The sequence below is a fragment of the Bombus impatiens genome, unplaced genomic scaffold (genome assembly GCF_000188095.3).
Source record: "Bombus impatiens unplaced genomic scaffold, BIMP_2.2 scf_0969, whole genome shotgun sequence".
Taxonomy (NCBI): Eukaryota; Metazoa; Arthropoda; class Insecta; order Hymenoptera; family Apidae; genus Bombus; species Bombus impatiens.
In genome coordinates this window covers 329,002-353,394 of record NT_177388.1, presented here as the reverse complement: position 1 = coordinate 353,394, position 24,393 = coordinate 329,002, and the positions used below count along the sequence as shown (strand labels likewise).

At 38.6% G+C, this 24,393-nt stretch overlaps 1 protein-coding gene across 2 annotated transcripts in view; it reads left to right on the top strand.

Annotated features, from left to right (window-relative positions):
* LOC100745795 (rho GTPase-activating protein 7) overlaps nt 1-24,393 on the top strand; it is a 356,581-nt gene that overhangs the window by 17,035 nt on the left and 315,153 nt on the right. For both annotated transcript variants that reach the window (XM_003493120.4, XM_012391197.3), the window contains exon 2: nt 14,031-14,270. In XM_003493120.4, coding sequence (XP_003493168.1) covers nt 14,073-14,270 — 198 coding nt within the window. In that variant the 5' untranslated portion in view covers nt 14,031-14,072. The remainder of the gene's footprint in view (nt 1-14,030; nt 14,271-24,393) is intronic.

The following is a 24,393-nucleotide window of genomic DNA, read 5'->3' as shown; positions in this document are numbered from 1 at the left end:
ATCTACAGTGAGATCCGTTATAACGAGACGCGATAAAGTGCACGCGTACCGAGCGAAAATTCAAAGTTGATTTTCTCGAAAACAAAGCCTCAAACGAAAAATTTTTATTCTATATTTTCGACCTCTTTTTTCGCGTAGAATCACCCCCTTTCCGCTTGTACCACCAGTTACCAACCACCCTGTATATCTACATAAGTATTATGCATGGTAAGTATTTGAATACTTTCATGAACCACCGTACATGTCTTCTATGTCCAGATTATTCCTGACCTTACCCATATGTATTTCTTTAATCCTTCGCCAAAAATATATATGTATGTCAAAACATGCATCCCTTCTTCCTTGACCTAAAGCGCGGTTGGTCGGCTACTCTTTGACACTTTAATGCGTAGGGTGCGAGGAGGCAACGGTTATGTCGCAATCGTAATACACTTTGTAATTACCGGTCGTCATTATGATCGTGCTACTCGAGTTGACGCGATGATTACGGTGCACCGACGTAAATAAATCGCGAATGCTCGGCTACGGTTCGTGGCCACTGAACAGCCCGCAGCAACGAGCACGATCAGGTAGTGCACAGCGATTAACGCAGCGACGGCCTCGCTTGTACGGAGTTATCGCGGCTGAGATTGAATTTTACCTGGCAACCGTCCGAGTCGCGAGCTTTTTGTTTGTCGGACGTGTCTGACTCGACGTCCGCCGTTTTTGTTCAGGCTACTCGAGTTGGGTGGTGCGACGCTTTCTTCTAAGCTGCCAGCGTTTAAACCTCATTTACAAGGTAAATTTGGATACGCTGAGTGATCGTACATACATCGTGTTCCTTGATTTCAACTCATTAATACACAAGGTTAATAGCAAGTTTCATGTAACAAGATCATGACTTGTAGAAGCGGATTATAGCAGTTTCTTATTGTAGGTTACTGGGGCAAAATTGTGTTTATGGCTCGACATATCGTTAGCATCCTCATGTATTAGATATTAGAATTGAACTTTCAAATTTAGTGTTAAGATTTACATATAAATTACAGTTTTCGTGCGCCAAGTTTAGTTTCTCGCTGTTCGAAGGTGTTAAAGGATGTGGAAAATTTCTGGGCTTCTTATTAATTTTTATATTATATTGCACAATTAATCGTTAAATATTTGAAGCATTTTCTGATAGTTTAAAAATATATACAAAATGTATTAATAAACAGAACTTAATTCCTATTACCTTTACCATAATACTATGATGATCTATTTTTAAATTATTTTATATCTGCCAATCATAAGAATATTCTAACTACAATTCATTTTATAAAATAGAGTGTCTGTCACATATTTTAACATCTCTCATCTACATTCATAAGTCTATCAAAATCCATCACAAAGAGTTTCCATTCAAATTTCAATTCTCCTTCCTATCACCTCTACGTTTCTCACAAACAAATGTCATTCTATGCAGATAATCTTTGAATCTTCGAATTTCGCTCCGATTGGTCTCTCGTACAAATCGGTATTCAAGCAATTAAGGTAGTCGGTATCGCCCGATCATCTACGTTTGGTTCAGAAGAATTTTCCCTCTCTTTCCTCTGACGACACATAACGGCATCGTTGCGTCACGTGGCCAAGGATCGACGAATCCTCAAGACCCGCGCATAAGCGCCACATAATAACGAAGTTTATCTTCAAGGAACGAAGCTAGTCGGAATCGTAGAGTCGCGTGATTAACTAGCCAAGGGAAGAGGACGATTGTGACGGCGAGGTGTCCCGATGGGGAACAGCTTCGCGTAGGAATGGATATACCGTGTACCTCTAATTATTGTCGCTATCACAGCATTTATCATTCGAGCGTCAGCAATGGCGACTAGGGGGAAGCATTGCATTTAATTCCAATTAGTCGTCGCGATCCGAAACCAGTTTCGAAACCACCGAGGATCCATTCGATGAGGAACTATGTATTGCCTCTTATTCTCTCGTCGAGATATCCTTCGCACGTGTGAGATACAGTGGAACCACGCACCGCGATTACTCTAGCTCACGAGCTTTCCTATTCCTCCTCTTTTCTTCCTTCATTTTGTCTTTTTGAGATCAGCCACGCCGCCACTGCCTATCTTTTCTACCGTTGTCGTAGTTATCGGTTGTTTCGTAATTTGAATAATTTATGACGTCGATAAGGATAGAGGCAGCCAGAATAGAAAAGAATCTAGCTGGGTGTATGATTAACTGTTGCTTCCAAATCCTTCATCGAGCGCATGCTCGGTGTTTCTATATATCGATAGATTCGTTTGTTTCAAAATCGTAATAAAAACCTTTACAGAGTATTCCAAAGTATGAAGCTCTGCGATTATCGCCCGAACTATCTACTGTAAAAAATATTTCAAGTAGAAATTTCTCTGGTTCGAAGAAGTCATTTTATCACCAATACAAATTTTGTTTAGGTGGACGTACTTGCAAAATTTCCAAGAAATGGAGCTATACGTTTTCATTTAGATAAACCATTTCCTGATGAATTTATTCATCAACAATATGTTAGCCTTCCTATTGTACGAAATGTTAAGAGATGTTAAGTTTTGTGAACTTGTAATTTGAAGTATCACGACGACGCTTCCGTTTGAAGCTTAACATGTTCGAAACTTCATGCAGTCCTGAAGCAACTAGGAATTCTACAGACTTGTTCACACCGATGGAAGTAGCCTATGTACCTGTCTCGACTCGTACCTTTCATTACTCAACTAAATGTACACAAACGTTTAACGAGTGTTAAACCCATAAAGGTGTTGCTGACACTATGAGCTCGACGCCTCCGCTTCTTCGAGCCGAGGTATTCCGTTACTTTCTCAAAGTGGGCTACGCAGCACGTATCCAAGTCAGAAACGAGAACAATTTCATTTCATTTGTGAAAAATCGTTTGCTCGGTCAGTATATTAACGATCTTTTATCTGCCTTTTCTTCTGCGTATACTTTTACGTTTATTTATAAATTTCCAGACAATTAGAAGCACACAGAACGAACGATTCCACGTTAAAAAAGATGAAGAACGTACTTGATGATTTATCTTGTGATCTTCATATGGAAAAACCATGTAACTCTGACGTGTGATTGAATTTTATCTTTGCAGGATGACTCGCGCGTCATATCGCACTGTCGTGTAAACGCTTTGCACAATGAATAGCTTCAGCAGCTCGCAAATACCTGTTCGTGACAATAATACGCATGGAAACGTTCGAAAATAACTCACATTTTCTGTTATTTACTGTATCTCGTGGAACACGATGGATAGTTACATAAAATATCTGAACGACGTGTTCCTTGATATAATACCCCTTTTTCCCTGGATAGAAATGAAGGGACCATGTTGACTTTTACACGTAATATCAATGATATGATCAGAAAATTCATTCGAAACCTACATCCAGGAAGCGTGACGGAACGTTCGATAAAGTGTGATGATACGCCGTCGTAGATGGTGACTATATTTCTTAACGAATAACTTTGGAGCAGGGGAACTCCAATGAATTTACTTTTTTACAACACCCGCATAATTGCTGCTAGTTCTATCAGATTAAATCTTTGGAATGTTTAAGTAAGCTATAGAGAATATGTCGTAAAAACAAAAAAAAGAAGCGTGTAATGTGATCAACTTTAGCTCGTCAGAGCTTTTCTAATTATCCATTTATGCATTAAAAAAATAACAGTTTCAATTTTCAGAATAAATTTCTTTTAAAAAGAAGTTTCAAGATCTAAATTATTATTACGACATAGGATTGGGTATCTAATCGGCATTTCACTCTTTTTAGTTAAAACATGTAATTCTGAAACTGAAGAGGACACAGGCTTCATTATTTTCTATGGTTTCCATCGTGTAATTCAATATTAGATTTACTTACTATTGTATTATTCTACTTTATTTTGATATGTCTCGTTAGGTGCATTATGACCATGCAATTTATCTATAAAAATTATTGGTTTATACTTCTCGTATGAAAGCAAAAAACTACATAATTAATGAAATACGAAGAAAACTGCGAGTTAAACAAACAATATAGTATTATTTTCCCTATGGAAGACAGTGCATAGCACGATTGTATCACATGCGTATATAAATATGGAAAAGACATTTTACTCCTCCGGCTCCTCCAGCTCGGCAGACTATCCTTCCAATAATTTGTTTTGCAAACGAGCCTTAAGGTGTGCGATAAGCATGACTGGTCGATGAAGCTTGTCATGCGGATTCTCGTCCTCTGTATATCTCGCTTTCTTTGCTCCTTCGCGTCCTTCTCTCTCTCCCACTTCCGTTTTCTGCTGTTCTCGTCCGCGTGCACGCCTTATGTGTACCAACCTGTCGAATCGGTTGCAACTCGACTTGTCCCTTCAGACGGAAGAAACGACCAGGACGGTCTCCATGGCCGCAAGATACCATCGAACTTTTTTGCGTGGGTGATTGATCGAGGACCCAGCTAGCTCGCCCTTACCAACCGATCTTCGCATAATGTGCTTTGCTCCTTCTTTCGTGGCTTATTGTTTGCTCGTTCTCGTGTAGCTACGCGTGTAAGGGATGCGCAAGTTCAATGATAACGTTCTGCTGCACTTATGCTGCACGATTTTTCACGATGGCGATTTTGTTTATGGTAATTTGAAGCTGGTTTCTGTGGAATGATGAGTGGCCGAGATATTGTATTATATTTAGTAGTTGAGAATGATTAATCACACTACAAAATAGATTTATTGTTTTGTTATGCTGTGTTTAATATTTGGAAAGATAATTGATTGTATTGTTAAATTGTATTGTTGAATTGTACTTACATATTAAAGAAGGGACAGTTGAGCGTGATATAGAATCAATTGATCAGTTCCAGTTTTCCGAATATCAGCACCTATTGAAATCCGAACTAATAAGAAGAGATTGTCGAAACTATTCGATTATCCAAATTGCTTTTCTCTCGACTTGTCCGGATAAACGAGGTTCAGTGAGGTTCTACTACGATAAAATTCTACTCATCTGAACTCTATTCATTGGGATGCCTGTTGATTAAATACACTTATCTAAACGTAAACTGCTACTATTTGAATAAGAAATTGTAGGTAGTAGGGAGAATCAATGAACTCGTATTAATTCCAAACGTATGAACTGTTTGTCTCTTGACACGTTCAAATGGAGTTCTCCTGTACGTATCAAAAATTCACCTAAATCTATTAACTTAATTCAACTTCATTAAAACATCGATTACGAATTTATCGCGACCATGCAAAGTTTTGCGAATCCATAATAAAAATCAGGTTTCGATCCCCATCCTTGTTCAAATCAAATCGTTTGTTAACAACTACGAAACCTTAAATACTCCTAAAAACAATATGAAAAGAACAATCCAGGGCTCTCACGCGATTGAATTGCGTAAATATCGATGTCCTCGCGAGCAAGGCCCCAGTGATAACGATCGGCATCGATGCACGCACGTTTCAAGACACGCATCACACAGGTTGGCGAGGAGCGCGGAGCAGGCTGGCAAGCCGAACGACCGCAATTAACCTTACGTAACTTGTTGGGACGTTCCTGGTGGCCTCAGCAGGCTATGAGCCGCAAAGATAAACTGCACACAATGCGTCGCACGGAAGGCTGAGTCCGCCTTGGAACGCTCCGCGAAACCGGCCTGAAACGAGACGTAAGACGGTGTCTTCCTCTTCGTTTTCGTCCGTCCGCGTCTCGCGAATATATCGGGCGATAATTGTTTTTAGTGCCTCCACGCCACCAGGAAGGCGGACACGCCGGCCACATGCTAATCGAAATCGTAAATCCGACCGATAAGAACCGAGCCGCGGTTACAAGCTCGCGCGACGTATTCGCCGCGTGGAACGAAGCTCCGCTGGCAGAGAGAGACCTTTCTATGCTCACTGCATTATGATCCGGTTTCGATGCGGTGGGCAGACATTTTTGTCACGCTGTCATTAGCGTGCGTTGCTTTTGCCGATAAACCGCTACGTTGTCCAGATATTTTCGTCCTTATTTATGTATCGAGCCTAACCCGCCTTTGGCCGGTGAGGAAAGTCGGCTTTTCACGCGCGTGACATTGATTTTCGAACTTCGGTGTTTTGCTTTATGTTTGTAAGATAGTTCAATGAGAGATGCTAATGGAGGCTCTGCACTGTTTGAAGTTTACGCATTTTAGCTCTTCCAGAATTATGGATGCACGCTATTATGGCTTGTTTTATGAAAATATCGTTTTTCAACAAGAAATATTTTACGTTCTTATATTTCGATGGAAGAAATAAACAAAAAATGACCTTAACTCGAATGTTCAGAATTCACCAAGAATTTACATCATCGTTCAAGTACCACTTATTCTGGTCTTTACAAAACGTCCTCTTCGTAGCGAGAAGTTGAATATTTCAGAAACCCGCAAGAAACACTCGGAAGAATTCATTGCTACGAGACAAATCTTCCAGAATAACGATCCGATCCAATAGTAAATTGTTATCTAAATGAAGCATATATACGTTATTCAATTAAATTTTTTCCTAAACTTACGAACTTTTCCAAGCAATAAATATCCAGAATTCCTTCGGAATATTTTAAAATTAGCAATAAAGCTGTTGAAAAACTTTGGAACGTGCCTGAAGATGCTGAAGATGAAACAGCTATGTATTTCGAGCGGTAAAATGAGTTACCTCTCGAAAAACTCGGGAATCGTATGGAGAATTCGCGAATGGAGAAAAAGCAGGGGAATGCATTGTTGGCCGTTTACGCATGCTCCGCGTCGAAACTATTTGCACAAGCGGTCCCAGCGAAAAAGCGCGGCGCCCACGGTGTCTTTGGCCGCTGGATGGAAAGAACACGGGATAATATGCAGTGTCGTATTGCTAATAATAGAGAGCAAGTATCCACGTGTCTGGCCAGTGCGGATATTATTATCGATTCCGTTACAGGGAATTGTCCTTAACGTAATGGCACGCTTCTAAAGCGTTACGACCGCGTGCCGTCGTGCGACTTTATGAAGGAGGAAGGCCGCGTAAAGGGTTTTCGCGGTTGTGTTTATGCGACCCTTAAAATTCGACGATTGCCTTTACGCCATGTGATTAACATACTTCAATGTACGTATCGTAAACTCGCCGATGGAGAGTATCATCGTGGCGTTACAACATTCGCGAATAAATAACCTAGCGTCACGTGCAATTGATTTTCTACGCGGAGATGAAGCTTTAAAAGTCGTCAGTCGTTTCCATGCGATTACTGTGTTCGTGTTCTATGCGCTATAAATATCTCGCTTCGATAGGATTGATTTAGAAAGATCCTTGTGCCAGCAAATAATAGATGCTTATTTGGTATGTATTCTAACAAAAGTAATTTACGTTTGTGTATACATGTAGAGTGGCCCATGAAAGTATTATTCGAACACTTGTAGAAATCTTTTATGCATATACTTTGTAGGTCATATGAAACATGTTGAATGTCAGTGTATATAGAAAGCGTATATAGAGGCTACCGGATATTTAGTGCAAATACATATTTCGCAGAAATCATGAACGTATTTAAACAGACAATTATCCATTATATCGATGAACTACAATATTCAGCGGGAGCATTTTTAATATTTAAGTATTGTGCGTCGAAGATAGATATTCATACTGTATACTAATTGCTTATTAAATATATGTTTGCAGTAATTATCTTAATATTCCTACATACATCTTCAGACTAGCCCCAAATTTTACCAACACAGTTATCACATTCGTGTGTCATTATAATGCTAATGAAATTTTAAAACCTTTTATATGGCACACAATATATACATAGAAGTTTTCCATGGTAAATATTTGAATACTTTCATGAGCCACTGTATAAAGTACAAAACTCCTCCTATCGGTAATTTACAGAAATAACATACACGCGTAATCGGATTAGTGGAACGTAATCATAAAGAGGAGCATGGAAAGAGCGAAAGAGAGAGAGAGATTGGACGTTGGTCGCGCATCGCATTATTTCTGCGCCGTAACGCGCGATAGAATTCATGATTTAACGCACGTCTCAGCTCGGATTCCTTCTTTAGCAAGTCCCGACGATCATCGTAAGCGGAAACGAACGACGTGACGTTTCGAGAGGGAGGACAAGAAGGAGGAAATTTCGTGTCAGAAAATCAAGGAAACGCGCGGGGGGAATATAATTCGAACGCGAACGACTTCTCGTGTTCAGCCTGTGAAACCAGTGGTATTTGCATTGAAACGATAAGTTTATTCGGTAAAGACATATGTATGTAGTCCATTTATTAATGTACGGTATGCAAAACATTTTAGGCGCGCAAGGATATTCGCGCGAAGACATAAAGGTTCGATATTTGTTGACCGTTGACACGTTGAGCATCACGATGGTCTAAACTTTTTAGATCGATTAAAATAAAGCAAATTTCATGAACCAAAAAGCTTTCAACAATGCAGATTGTCAGAAAAAGGTGTGCAAATACAATATAATATTGTTAAAAAATTAAATGTCTCGCTGTATATTTCGATCTATTGTGGCTCTTGGGGAAAATATATAAAATTCGCGTGACAGTCAACATGTTAACGAACCGCGATCGCGATCCTTTGTCGAGGGAAAGAGAGACCGTTTTTCTTGTTCCATGTTACCTGTACGGTTCGAGGAATTGTCGGCGAAATTACTGTTGGTGTCCGCTTGACAATGTCGGCGTAGGACGTGGGAATTTGTGGCCAGCGATAGGTCAGCAATGAACGCCTATTTCAATAGCCTTGATAGAGGTATCGCGAATGGAATTACGGCGAACAGTAATATTTCGTATTCACAGCTGGAGAGAAAATATTTCGTTACGGTTCCTTATGGCAGTGGAACGGAAAAAATTGTCTAGTCGTGATCGTACATTTTAAATATAATTGTAATATATGAGACATTCTTCTTTTCATCATTGAGATCACATTTTGTTAAATTTTCTCATAACAAGCTTCGTTTAGATGAACTTAACTATCTGTGGAAGTCGCATTTGATCTGATAGGTACATATGAAACCTTTTTATAGAACAATGTTTTCGAGGATAACTGTTATATAATGACTCAATACTGCCTACACGTGTACTGCGGACTGCAATTGAAATTTACAACAACAAAATTGCAGCTGATGTCATTAAAAAAAACGTTTCATTGCAATAACCGTAATGAATCGTATCTTTATTTAACGTTTCTTTATTTATGACACACTCTGCTTTTTTCCGAATTTGTATCTTCAAAAATAGAAAGCTCTAATTATGCCCTTGTTCTTTTACGGTACGCTCATAAAGAAAGAGGAATTCAAGTGTGCCAGGGGAATGAAACCACGAACTTCCTCGTTCTTCCACTCCGTCTATTTAAAATACCCATATAACGTTAGCGATGTTAGAGATGATTGTTATCCGATGATAGCATCAAAATATCTTTTACCGCATATAAATTAATATTTAATTGATAAAAATGTTAGTTATTCAGATTTATCAAAGAAATGAGATTTCTTCTCATAATCGATTAACGAACGATGAACTCTTACTCCGATATAAGAATGTATATGTATATTATCGCTCATTGTTATTGCATGGAACTTCTTTGTTCAAACCAATATAATGATAATAGATTACGATATCAGATTACGATACTGAAAACTGTTTAATTGCCAAAAATGGCTGCGCCAACAACTCTTCTTAATTTGTCTCAATCAACTTCTTGCCTCGTGAAGAAAAGCCAGCAGTCGGTGAAATTCCAGTCGACAACTGCCTGTCACCGAGATGGCGTGGGACGTGGGAATTTGTGGCTCGCGATAGGGACGCGAGGGGCGTCAGAATGCTTGGCAAATAGCTTCGATACCGATGCCTCGAGTGGTATCGATACCTCACCCCGATCAAATGCCATTCTCGACCACGGTGGACACGACCAGTTGGTTCGACTGAATTAAAACTCGCCTTGAGACGCGTGTCTTTCTTATCGCTTAGAAATTATTGTCAGTAATTTATTCTCGATTGCACGAATCCTGCGAGACTTCACACCTGGATAGCTCAGATCGTAGAAATAACACGGATCGTTTGTGTCGACTGCAAATGTCTGGCAATGTAGCGTCAAAGTGGCGCCTCGAGCCTCCACGCACAAAGCTTTCGCGACGCCAAGCGCCAGTTTCCAATGTTTTTCATTTTTTTTTTCTCCTCTTTCTCTTATATTTCTCGTATTTTTCCCCCATTTTTTTTTTCTTTTGAATGACAAACATACGATCGTCGTCGTTGAAATCGCAGACGCTAATCGTATTCCCGCTAATAAATCAACGTCGATCGAGAAACTGGTCTACGAAACCAGGCAGACTTGGCTTGATTTGAGCGTGTGTGTTTTGATCATTGCGTAAAAATTAATTAAATATCGATGTTGTATATCGCCGTCACAGGTAGTTAACAGGGCGTCACAGGACCCGACAGGCAGATATAAAACGGCGGACGCATGGCTAATCACGGTTTTGCGGAATCGATTCGAACGTGGTCGGCGTTCCAACGACGCGTAGAGGCGTGCGTATGTCTCTTCGTATAATTATCCAGACGTACAATATTTTCCATCGTGCAATGTCTCAATTTTAGGTGTATGCAACAACGAAATACACTACAGATCGCCGAGTTTCACCTCTATGCCACGCATCGAAGTAGTCTCTGTTTTATAAATGGCTACTTTCTAACTATATTATTACCGCTATCTTTGATCGTCGCTGAGCTCTAATTAAAAGTTGGATCAATTAATTTCACGGTAGAGCGGTAAAGTGTAATGATACATTTATCAAACGACAACCAAATTGTCCGTATATGTGTGCGTATATGGAAATAATTTTATAATTTGATTTCCTACCCACGCGCCGCTTTTTCTGGATTTTAAATTAACTCGTAGCGTTAATGAAGTGGAAGCGAATATAATTACTCGAGAGAGGTAATGTTTTTCTTGCTTGTTGTAACGTCTTTATTCTTCGAATTCCAGCCAAGTCATATGCGATAATTACTTGGAATATCGTATACGAGGGAGCAAGAATTCCTTCGATAAACGATACGACATTAATCAATTAATTTCGAGCTAAAGTGATAAATTATAATAACAAACTTTTATTACAGGTTCCGAATTACCTAACGTAGATACTTCGTAACTTGTTTTGCTGTCTACGTATATACTTATATTCGTGTTCATGTATATTTATAATTCCTCTTCTTCTCACAGCATTAACGGAAGAATCTATTACGTGTTAGACCATGTTGGCCTCGCGAGTTTCTCGCGCGGAAATCATGAAATCGCTATGACGTTGCTCGAGCATCATCGTTCACCTGTGAAATCACCTGACATATTGAGTGTCGACAGGTTATTGCGATCCAGACATCCGGCGATTTTCTAATATTACGTCTGCGCCTCTCGAAGCGACTCGTGTTTTCATGCATAACTTTATTGTTGCCGGGCTCACTGAATGAAACGGTAGTCATATCATGCCCTATAAGTATGCCACTTGACTCCGCGCAATCGACACACACGATCTCGCTGTAGATCGCTCGATCGTGATTCAGGTCTCTGATGATAGAGACCCGTTGAACTTTAAAATGCTCGCCAAACTCGTGGAAACGAGATCCATTCACAAGAGACCGTATACTCCGTGCGAATGTTCAGCAAGGAAATGGATGAAACTATAAAGTCAAGAGTCTCAGGGTGATTAGAGTGCTTCCACACGGAGATACGTGTATGAGAAACACAACTAAGAGTGAAGTATAGGAAGAGACTCAGGGATGCAGTGTTCATCCTAATAAGGTAGTTGGCTGTTCTATTTCCTATAATTAATGACTTTGTAACGAAAGCTACTTTTATTAAATTATTCGGCTTGTTAGGTATATAATAAAGTACGCTAATAAACAGAAAAGAGATACGTGATACGATGAAATTGATATAACAAAAAAATGATCTATGTTATGACTTACTGTGCAGTGAAAATTAACAACTTTGTCACGGTTCCACAACTGCACACTTTAATTAGATACGATTCTGTAGTAATTCAAAGTAATTATAAAATTCACATATGTTTAACAAAAGACTGTAACGGAATTTCTCTGTAGATGGAGCGTTACGAAACTCGATTGTAAGAACGGCAAGAGAATCGGGAAGAGAATGTTGGTTGCGTTAATCAGTTTAATGATGTAAAACGATCATGAATAAAGAGAGAAGAGAAAGGGGCGGGGGAAAGAGGTACAAACTGCAGCAGTAATTTCAGATCAGTCTTCTCGCGTTTCGGCGGGCAGACTAATCTGCGAAATATAATTAGCTCTGGTGACTAACGCGAACGGTTCTGCTAAATTTAGCCAAATGCAATCATAACAGCGCAGGTGGCCATTTTACCCTTTTCAAGTGTTTGACAAGCCGGGATTATACGAGCCGCTACACGCAGCGAGCCTAGTAGTGAGTCACACTAGGGCTAATTATAATCCTTTCGCCCGTAGGTATCCACCTGGTCTCTTCTTTTGTTTTCCTATTTCATCGTTTCAAGCGCTAATTTGTATCTCCAACGATAATAATATAAATTATAGGCCTTTTTGAAGAGCAAATATGGATTAAAAGGGACTAGGAAATCTTTTGCTGACTAAAGACCTTATATATTACTCGTTGATTGAGAACCTTCGTTCCTTCCTCTGTCCTTGGGTTACGACTAGGTTTACTAGTGTTACAATACTATCAATATTGGTCCAATTGAAATTAAATATGTAATACTGTTGACTTTGAGCGTGGAGAAGCCATTGGCCGGTATTTTTCATTAATTACGTATTCTATTCCTTCAAGAGCTAGCGCATGAATTCTAATAAATCATATTTCTACGATGAATGTAATTATACACAGGCTATTACTATGATTATGTTCAGCATAGACTATAATGTATTCAAGTTGAAACAGTATATGTTAATTATAATTTCGAAAATGGGATACGTAATTCTGTTTATAATATAATTAGAACAATCCGCAGATATGTGCCCAAAAAGTTACTGTTTCTTCGACCATTCGCGGAGAGACGCGATCGCGGGAAAGCACGTCAACGGGAGTCGTAAATTCCCGTTACGATTAGATAATCGACGCCACGAAATGATCGATCCCCTGGTTTCTATTACGATAATAGAGGTGCTTCAATTGAGGTTATATTGAATTAACAGGTATAAATTAACGTTTATTCCAACAACTTTGTAAAGAAGATAATTACACTGATGCGTATGTATAAGTTACATAAGTGATTGATTTAAGGATAGAAACCCGGTAATGACATGTTGACTATTCTAACGATGAAGAATAAGTGAGGTACAGTGACGATGCTGTGTCGGAGGAAAGCTAGTCGTGGGTGGGTCTAATCTACAAGAAGGAGCTGATTTGTCAAGGGCAAGGTTTCATTGGGAGAGTGAGGGAAATACTTCGCTGTCAATTGGTTAACTTTCTAGGTTGATTGGCGAGGAAGGGTGCTAACCGCCCCCGAGAGAGTTGCTAGTGGGAAGTATCATATATGAGAAAACTAACTTTCCCGTAGTAACAATAAGGTTTAGAAACGATTCGGTAAAGAGATGTTTGGTCGGTCTGAAGGACCTTAGCTAGCAAATTTCTGAGATTTATGATAGGTCCTTAAGACTATTGAGGGTACGCAGTAAGAATGAGCGGACATCTGGTTCCCATCTTGCCCGCGGTATGTGGCCTGGTCTAGGTAGAGTGTCGCCCGACGTAACAGTTATCTTGATACGCATTGTATCATTCTAATAATAGTAAAATAACCTGAATTTCAATTGATTTTTAAATGATAAACAATTATTTAAAATTCCACAGTTCACAATTCTAGCGAAGTTTAGGAAACAAATCAAGTGCGTGAAAGATGTCAGACGGATACGTAATTGCGAAACGATAATACACGATACATGGCGCCACGATAAAGTTTCTATCTCAAAGGTCATAGAATTAACCGAGGCATATCAATATGTCGTGAACTTTCTTCCAATTATCCGACTGGATCGCTTTCTGAATTACACTGATCGTTATGTTCCTCGCTGTTACAGGTGCAGAAGAAAATGCGCGTGAGGTCAAGGTGACGGTAGAGCATGGAGACCATGCAAGACAGCGGCGGGCTGTATGTCGATGGCTCGAAAGGAAGTGTCGCGTCGGGTTTACCCATCTCGAAAACAGTGAATCAGTTGAAAATAGTGGAAAGTGGTAATGAAAGTGGCAAGGTGCTGACCGCAACTAAATCGGAGATGGATCCATATAAGGAATTGGAGTTGTATCTCGCCAAAGTAAACGTGAGTTTCCCACGTGAATTTTTATACGCGATTTCTTTTTATAAAGTAGAATTGTATTTTGTGAAAGAATTTTATTTTATAAAAAGATATTCCATATGTGGTCAATTGAGAAATCTACATACATCCATTGAATTTTGTGTATCCAATTTATCGGTAAAAACTAAAAATGTTCTTTATTACAACATCATTTACACTCGCAAACATAAAAGCATGTAAAATGACTTTGAATTTAACTTAGTATGTCTAATGTCGAATGTCCAATGGGAATTAAAGAGCTATTCACTTTTAGTTCGCAGAAGTCGCAGAAAGAAATTGCTTTAGAAATTAGAAGCCCTTTATTTTATCATGTATAACAGGTACATATATTTTCTCTTTTATAATATTGCATATTTTTTTTTACTTTCCTCCTTAGCGTTATTTTTTCAAATATGTGCAGAAGTTCAATTTGCTACAATATTTCAAGTTTAACGGGCGTATGTAGATTTTTGTAACTGACTGCAATTGTTTGCCGAGAATGTTGGACGTTTTACGTTTAATATCAAAGTGAAGTGATATCACTGACGCTGATTGATAATTTTAATCACGGTCGAACGTAAGTGACGTTTTTAATGAAGCGTTAATACGATCCCGTTCATAAGACGAAACTCTTCTTCGACACGACACAACACGGTTCAGTTTGGAATCGATCATCTACTTTATCGATGTTTTCGCTGAAACCGTGCACAACAAATTGAATGTGACGCCATGACCGCTGTGCAAGATTCCAAAACACGTTCCGTCCATGACCGTCGGGTCCAACACGTCGTTTTCTTATTTCCCCTCGTCCTTTCCTTTTATTCTGTCTTTGCTTACCGCGGCACGGTTGTTTTAGAGACCTCAACTACAAAACTAAATGCCTTGAATGACACCCGAAAGCGTAAGCCAGTTTTCGCCTTCAAGTTTTGTCTTTCAACGTCCTATCAGTTTCAGGGACTGACGCGAAATCGTATTAAATTTGCATCTCAAGAACTTCCACTCTGGTAGACAAGGAATTTTAATAGCTACTGGATATTTTTCATGACTAAAGAATAATCTCTAAATAATTCAAATTGTTCTTCTTTTAAATTCTATTGTGGACCAGTTTTTATTGTATAATTATTTAGCATTTTTTAACAAGTAGGGTATATTTTTCTTGCGCTTCTAGTACGTTTTAATGTTTGGATGCAGATTAAATATCATCAACGATTTTATGAAATCACGAGAAAGAGAGAGCAATAGCTTACATCGATTCAAGCTCTAAAGACATTCACCGATAGTAACTAATACCGCATCATTGGAATCCTTCTTACTCTCGCCGCCTAAATTGGTACACCTGTTTCAGAATCTCTACCCAACGAATTTAAACGGCGCGAGGCTCCTGCGGTATGAGAAAAAGACGCACGCGACCGGTTACCATTCGCGAGAGTCAAAAGCTTGTACCTGGCCGCGTACATGAGATCCACGGAGCAATTATTTCTTACGAATCGTGTTGGTGCGTCGATGCAGCTCGTCTAAGTAGTGTATATAGACCTCGTAATGCACCGATGCATGTCAACACATTGCAAGGCGAACATCGAAACCGATATTTACACCGAGCAAACAGAGGATTTCGATCGGACGGCACACGTTGTTGCAACGTCGAACGTTGATTCTAAAAACGAAGACGATGCGGAAGCAGTCCGTCATCCTCCCACTATTTCTGCAGCGTTGCGTGACTCAGAATTTTCTGCCAGTTTGGCGTTGTCTTTTTTTTTTTATCTTGTTGCCATGATTTTCGCACAGGAAGTGATAAAAAGAAGATACGAAAAGCTTGAACGAATCTATCATGCATCATCAACATGTTTCATTATCTTGTTATGGATTACACACAATGAAGGGAGAACATACGTATATATATGTGCTATGGCATCACAGTTCAATCTTAGCTTTGACTTTAGTTCCATATTGGAACAGTATGAAATATTGAATGTGAATTGCGTACGATATTTGAATGATTCGCTTCAGACACAGTATATAATACATTTACTGTTAAAGCCGTAAGTAGTTAACGGCGATGAATATAGCCAGTGAAAAAATCGTAAGATAATTAGTGGCAATATGACTTAGCATATTTAATGTTCTATCGAGTGGTAGATCTAGCGTGTGTTCTTCGAAAGATCTTTTCCTGATACTCTATAAGTCTGTTACATTCTATAAATGGTTTGTAAATAATTGCTACTTCCGTTAATTTCACTAATACAACTCCCATTAAATAGAGTGTAAATTTTTTTTGGGATTTAGTGATCCAATTTTCTTCATCTCATTAAAAAGATTCGGTTATTTAGGTCCTAGATATATGTATATTAAATAAATCCCGAATAAAAGGTAGATAAAAAGTCTGGATAGAAATGGTTAATGCTTTTCTAAATACACAATTTACTAAAAATAATCAGACATCAATTCACATTTATTACGACAGTAATACACTCAACTAGGTACAAAATTAGAATAACCTTTAGCAAATGCAAGCATTTCGATTTCGACAGAAGCTGTCGCTGCGAAGTTTCAACCGTCAAAAGTTCTACGTAGCATATTTCTTTCACGAGAGGGATCCCAGCAGTCAAAGAGATTTGGTCAAGGTTACTTTCCCAGTCAAGTAGCTCCCTACAGAGTTCAGTTTTCGATCCTATCGTACTCTCCCGTTTTTCGATTGGTTGAGAACGTCAGCTTCTCTGGATCCTCCGTATACGAATATTTCGTGAACAGAAAGAAAGCGAAGCGGGGCCTGAGAGGTCAAAGGCCAAAAGCGAAGAAAAATGATGAAATCGAGGGCTCGAGTGCGTTTCCCTTGGTTCGTGGATGGGCTTGGTAGACCCTCCACGTTCGCACGATCGGGAGAAAAAGCAAAAACGCTTGTGTCATCGCTCGTAAAAAGTAGCAGAGATCCGTTTAAGTCATCTGTTGCTCAGCTTGTCGTTGATCGCGCTATGGGTCCCTTCTTTCTAGGCGAATGACGCGAAACTTTACTGCTTTTTTCAAGCAAGCTAGATAGTCGAGGCTTTGTAGCTATGTTCACCGACACGGGGCCATGAGCGAATTAATTGCTTCGCGGATAATTAATTAAGCGGTTACGTTGAACAGCCGGAATTAATTGGACAGATGGTACGCGCTGGAACTGGCTAGTGCGTCTTGAAATGTTCGCGTTGCTGCTAGAGAAATAAGCCACGAGACATCAGGCGAGTGTTTAAATATGTCATAGGAGACGTTCGTGGAAAATTCATGGTAAGATAGTAACTTAGATGAAGAGCTTTTGTTAATTATTTTCGTGCATTGCGGAGTTACGTAAACAGTTTTCTTATGACAAATGTAAAGTTTCTTTTACCGAAAAACAAGTTTTGTTACAGTTGATACATGAACCGTACACTTATATAACGCATGGTATTACAAACTTACTTCTTACCTCTTTTAATCGCGTTGGTGTAAAACGCGCTAGCTTGACAGTGAAATTTTGTAGTATTTAGTTTTAATAGGAATAGTCCTTCTGTGGAGTGTACGAAGATTTTCACGAAAGATTATACACATCGAAAATCTTCTTTTAAAATTTACATATTGTAGAACCGCCTGAAACAAAATTCTATAGCTTCTAACGAAATTACTTGAAATATCGAAAAGTCATAGTTTACCATGTTAATTTAATTCAAATACATTCATTCGCATTCACACTCATTTAAATAGAATATAAGATAAATATATGTAGTAATATCTAACATGTAATAACAGTATAATAGTAGTAGTCTATCTTATAATTTATCTATCCGTAATATGTATTTATAATTAATTACTTAAAGCCCAAAGCTTGCGCTAATTAAACGATATTTTGGGTAATATGCAATTCCCTCGAAGCTGGCGAATAATTAATTGATGAAAGTGATTCTTCGATCGGACAGTTGATTTAATCGGTTAACTCAATTGTTTGGTAACCGTTGGTTATTTTGAAAGTTTGGCCATGGAATTTGCGGCGAGATTAGTTGCCAAGGAGCCTTGCGAACGTCGTACAAACAGGATCCTTGTTTTCTCGTCGCGAAAGGAATGAAGTAGCGCTCATCGACAGCCTCGATTCCAAAGTCTAAAACGATTAAGGAGACTTGTTTCGACCGTGTCAAATTTAGGGCTGATCTTGCAGTTTGTTGATATTTCCAACGCTCGTGTGCAAATCACACGAACATGCAAGTTCTCGAAGTCAAATTGGCTTTGATGGAAAGACTTGAATGGCTTTCATGGAAAATATTTATTATAGCAAGGAAGATACGTAGTAATTGCGGTTGATGGTTCGCGAGAACGATGATTTAAATTTCCTAGATTTCCAGAAACTGTTATTCACCAGAGAGCTGTGCAAAGCATGAAATCAACAGCAGTTTATAAACTGATCTTTCAGTATTGCGAAGGATAGCAAATCTGATGTAGATGTTTGTCATCGCTTCCACAGGTAAAGGAAACGTTGCGAGGATGTTTTCGGAAATTTTAATACAATTGTTTCTAACAAGTATGTTAACGACTACTCAATACATACTTGCTCATTAGCTCCTCCTAAATCGTATTTCTTTTTATCGCGTACTCCTTAGGCATTGCAAAAATTCCAAGAAAAATTTCACATTCCCACAAGTGTCTCAAAAAAGTCCACAAATGCCTATTTCCACGAAACGATAACTATAATAACTTCCCAAACGTTCTCTGTAAAAATAAATAGCTACACGGGACTGGTATAATGGGCTGGAATGTTGGGTAAATTAATTAAGTGGCCAACAGCGGAAAGGTTCCGTGGAACGATTATGCCGTCGAGTGGAGATTGTCATGCGCGGGAATGTCGTTCATTGTGTCAGCGATCAGCTTCTATTATTCCTACGCAATTTACGCCTCCGTGAACGCAACCGAGCTACCCGTTCGCATGGGATCCGCGTAGGAGGGACAAACTGTGTAACAGATTGGCCGAGTGGCCGATCACCAGCTCGGAATTATTGCTTAATGATCGTGTATCATGGAGAAATGTTTGCGGTCGACGATCGGCAGCTCGATCGCTTGGCCGCGACAGCTTTTGCGACGCTCACCTGGCACACAGGAGACAGGTGAGTCAGTAGGTCGCCGAAAGTGAGCTTGCTTTTACAGCACCTCGGTTGCGAGTCCTCGCTTGAAATTTCTTGCTGGAACACGGCGTCCCATCAGCTCGTGTAGAGTACATCGAAATACGATGAATTGCGATCTTCCGGAGAATTTCGTTAAATTTCTCTGGGACGGTAACGAGTGAAAGTTCATTTGCACGGTATGAGGAAAAACATGCAACAACTTTATTGAGGAAATCAAGATTTAATGCTTTGGTTTAATGGCGAAAGAAGAAGGATCCATGAGTTTGACGATGTCGTTTTATGAAGTTTTTATAGTAATCAGGAAGAACAATTAAAAAAAAATTGTTAGAAATTATGAAAATAGAAACGGCGAGAATACTTCTTTAGTTGTTATACTTGGAGGCTTTTCGTTCTCTATTTCCAATTAATTCTTCGAATCTTTACCGTATTCCTATGTGGAAACTTCTAATTTTGTGTAAAATTAGACACGTGACTTTCTCTAGACGTTTTTAAAATTGGAACTAGAATGTAAATCTCAGTCTACAACTTACATCGCAGCGAAAATACGTCAAGTCTTTTATTTGCATCAAAAGGCGAAATAAAATGTAGATTCTTCGATTAGTATATTTAGGAGTGAAGTGTGTTCACATCAATTACAACTCTCGTGTAGAAACTTGATCTAGCTACTTTTGGAAATCGCGTCACGAAACAACGGGAGTGCGATTTCTAATCTTACTAAACCAGAAAAAGGAAAAAAGAAGCTTGTAGAGATTTTTGGCTTGTTTTCATCGTATCGTTCGAAGAATTTATGATGGACCATCGTTTCAACCGACCTCGCGTATAAATCCTGGCAAGCACGTGTTTTCAGTCTGATGTAGAAATCGATTGGTAGTAGTCGGAACGAAAGGTTGTTACATCGGGCACGATGCCCGACGCATAATTTAGTTACATACGAGCGGTACATCTCTCCTTGATGCGCGTATCTGTGAGAGTTGCTGTAAATCGTTTGACCCTCGGCGACTAAATTACAAAATGATGTCTGTTTTAACCCTGTGCAACATCCTCTAATGGACGTCTATATAAGAAAACGATTCAGCTTGATGACAGTAAATGGGATTATAGTTTCACCAGCTATACGAACTATCATATAATGAAAATATATTTCAAGCTTAGTTTTCTGCTAATTTATCTGCGAATTTTGGCTTACAAAATAATCATATTCCACAGGATTTTAATTCTTTTGTGAAACGTATTTATCATAAAAAGCTTTTTGCGGCATGTCAACGTGAATGCAACTACAAATTGTGATATCTGCTTCGAAGAGTTGTAGCTTGCACAAAGAAAAGAGCTTGATCGATTCAAGCTTCTTTCGATCGCTGTAACTAGTAAGTCGTCAAGCGGTAGTATGCTTCTAATTCAGTTTGAATTATACAACATTGCATTATTATTATACATTTACCTGATCTGTTTCATCCAAAACTGTTTTATTGCTACAAATGTAATTCTACGAATAAATACCATTTACAAGCATTTGCCAGCATTCACAATAAATTTCGTCAATTTACTTCTACTTCTACAAATCGTTTGAATCTTATTGAAATCTTTAACCATGACCATTTCTTTCATCCACCACGCACGAATCAAATAAACTCAGAACTACAATGCCTCGCCAGCTCGGTGATCAAGCTGCTCCGTGTCCTGCGCGGGTTCTCATGGTCGGTTCCCATAATCTGGGCTCGTTCGACGGCTTAAAATTTCAATCAGCCCCCGCGACGTCGAGGACACGAATTTATTCCGCGCTCGAGCCCGTCCGGCGTGTGCACGCGGTACGCGTACGTGTTACCGAGATCGGAAGATAGCTATGCAGATAGAGCGTTGCTGCGCGCGAGAACTGCAGCTAGCGTTTGCGTTTACGCTTCAGGTCGCCGCGTTCCGTTCTGATTATTATCCGCCACCTCGAGCACGACGTGTGCTATCGCATCCGAGCTGTACGAAACGTATTTGCATTAAAGCATCGTTCTCAACGCCTTCGTCGATCTACGCCCTCAAACCAAGGAAAACATACCCCCATGAACTTAGAGAATCTTGAGTAAGAATCGTCGACCGATTTTCAAAGTTAGAAAAAATTTGGTACACGACACAACGACAGACTAACGAAAGGAAGAGTCACGAGAAATGCGACTGCACACTTGTGACTGTAGTCAAGAAACGTGATGTCCCTGTGGAATATGCTCGAGCAAAATTGTTTTCGAATGGTTTCACGATTATCGGTAACGTCCATGTTAATGGAAGCGAGTGGATCTGGAAATAAAGGAATCGCGTATAGATAAACGTGCGAACAGGTTGCAGTTTGCATACAAAATGTTTGTAGTTTGCATGGAATATTGAGAGACGACTGGAATTCGTACGAAGATATGTAGGAATTGGATTAGTACTCGCCTTATATATTGAAACATCGGTTGATTCGGGTGTGAAGATTGCTGAGATCAGCCGTGATCCGAAATACGAAGACCGGAAATCTGAATGCATTCGTTCCTCGTATCACTCTGACTCGGGAATATTTCTACCGATTGGATAGAAATTGACTCCGTTGTTGGAACGAAATTGTAGATTGTGTTTGGGTAGAGCAGCGATTTTTCTCCAAGTTCAATTTTCAATTTTTACAACGGTGTCAGTAGTTTTGGTAGTTTAAAAGTAATTTTATGTTGTATACCGATTTCATGAAAATTCGTGTTTTTGTTATAAATGACCAGGAATATTGCATGTAACTTACATGTAAAATACGCGATCAACCAAAACATATTTATTAGGTTGTCTGAAAAATTTCTTTCGTTTCATAAGGTGATAATAGATGAACAACAATTTCTGTTTTATATTATTTTATTGAATTAGGTATGATACATTTCGTTCTATTTCTCTTATTACATTTGTGCATAATTCAATAAACTAATATAAAACAAAAAACATTGTGCGTCTATTATTTCTTTATAAAACGAAAGAAACTTTTCGGACAACCTAATAAATTCTTTCTTGTACTTTTTCTCAAAATAATACTATTTTCTTCTGTTTGAAGTCTAAATTAAATGTATCAAATAAATTATTGCATTAGCGTATTAATTCTGCAAATCACGCATCTAAAAGAATGACGTCAAACGCGTGAACACCAGAAAAATAAAATTCCTTCCGTAAATATGATAAACAACGAAACGCCTAACAATTTTCCAAGATTAAAAATGTCTTTAGCGTTCGCATAATTAAGTGTACAGGTGATTGTATAATTCTAATTTAGTGTAAAGTTTAGTACGATTTAGTAGCAGTATATTGACTTGAAACGCTTTTATCCCTGACGAAATGGCATAGATCACGTACGCGGAAAGAATCTCCGTTGGGGGCGCAGGCATTCGGGCCACCGAAGAGAATTCCAAAGAGTTTCAAGATACCAGGAACCCACTAGAGTCATCCAGCCGGATGTCATTCCGTATTCCAACGTTCCCCCCTGTTGTCGCGCTCAGGCGCCGCATTCTAACTCTTAGTTTGCTCATTTTGCATCCGAAGATTTTATCTGCTGGCGTCGCGCGTCACTCCAGAAGACGATTTATGCCGTGATGCATTGGTATCGACGGCGCGGTGCGGCGGCGAGATCAAGTTCAACGCGAATGTCAATCGATGCGATCGCCGTATGTATATCGTTTCGATCGAATCTTTGTGAAAATAAATTTATTCCGTTTTATTTAGACTTTTGAAAGAAATAACACCGTAAAAGCTATTTTTTTTTGGTATGTAATACACATTTTACTGGCGAATGTTTCGAATAAACAATTTTTTAAAAATAAAGTAATTATATTTTCTACATCCTAAAGTTTTTCTAATAAAATATTAGTTTTGTCATTGCAAATTATGATAATAGACAATTATCCAAGCATCTTAATTATTTTGTCTAATTGCAAGTGTAGAAAATTAAGCCTATGAAACACAAGTTTTTTGAACTATTCTTATAAATTTAAATTTATCAGTTTATAAAATAGCTTATAAAGCGATTATGTAAACAAAGTTTATTTGAATTAAAAGAAGGCCTGTTTTGGACAGAACCAACGTACACACAATTCGTCATCGAAACAATATACAGGATGTTTTTCAGTTTATTGGGGAATATAAATGTTTTCTCAAAGCATCAAAAGCAGTTTACATCGAACCGTGCTGCACGGCGAAGCGGAATAACAAATCGTAATTTCATGCGAACGCGGGTTTCTAGAAAACGTATACTTACAAGGAAAACACGATATTTTATTCATAAGATAGCCGAAAAACGTAAAAAATATAATGCAAATAATTCTCAAGAAGTCTAGAGGCAAGCTACTGTGATCTCTGCGTTAATTCTTTAACGACCAACAGTTCCTTGAACATTCGTAGATATATCCATTTTTCAATCTTTGAAAAAAGGTGGTTTTATCGATTCCCATGAAGTCGTATTTTCGTCGAGCCTTGTTTATGGCTCAACTTCTCAACGATCAACATAAGGTCTTTTTCTTTTAAATCGATAACTAGTTTGTCTTGCACAAAAATATTTTTACTAGAACAAATACGTCTGAAATACAAAAATGAATAAATTCGCTTGAAATAAATTATGGAAATTATAGTAATCACGCGATCGATTATACGATTAAGTTAGGTCAGTAGCTAAGGAAATTAATACAGGTTAGCACGATAACTTATTGAAAACTAGCAATTAACGTTAATTTCACTGAATTTCTTACTGCAATCAGAACTCCAGTATTAGCCTCGAAATAAAGACCACCTTCCATGTTTAATAATATTCAAGCACATTATAAAGCAGTAATTATTATTAACCTAATTTTATCATTTGTAAGTAATCGCTGTTGCTTTAAACATTTCTATTGCTATACAGTTGGAAAGAAGCTATTTCATATCATAATTATCAATAATTACCGGTGGAAAAGATTTAATCTTGATTGGTACATATAAAATCGAAGAAAAACGAAATTCTA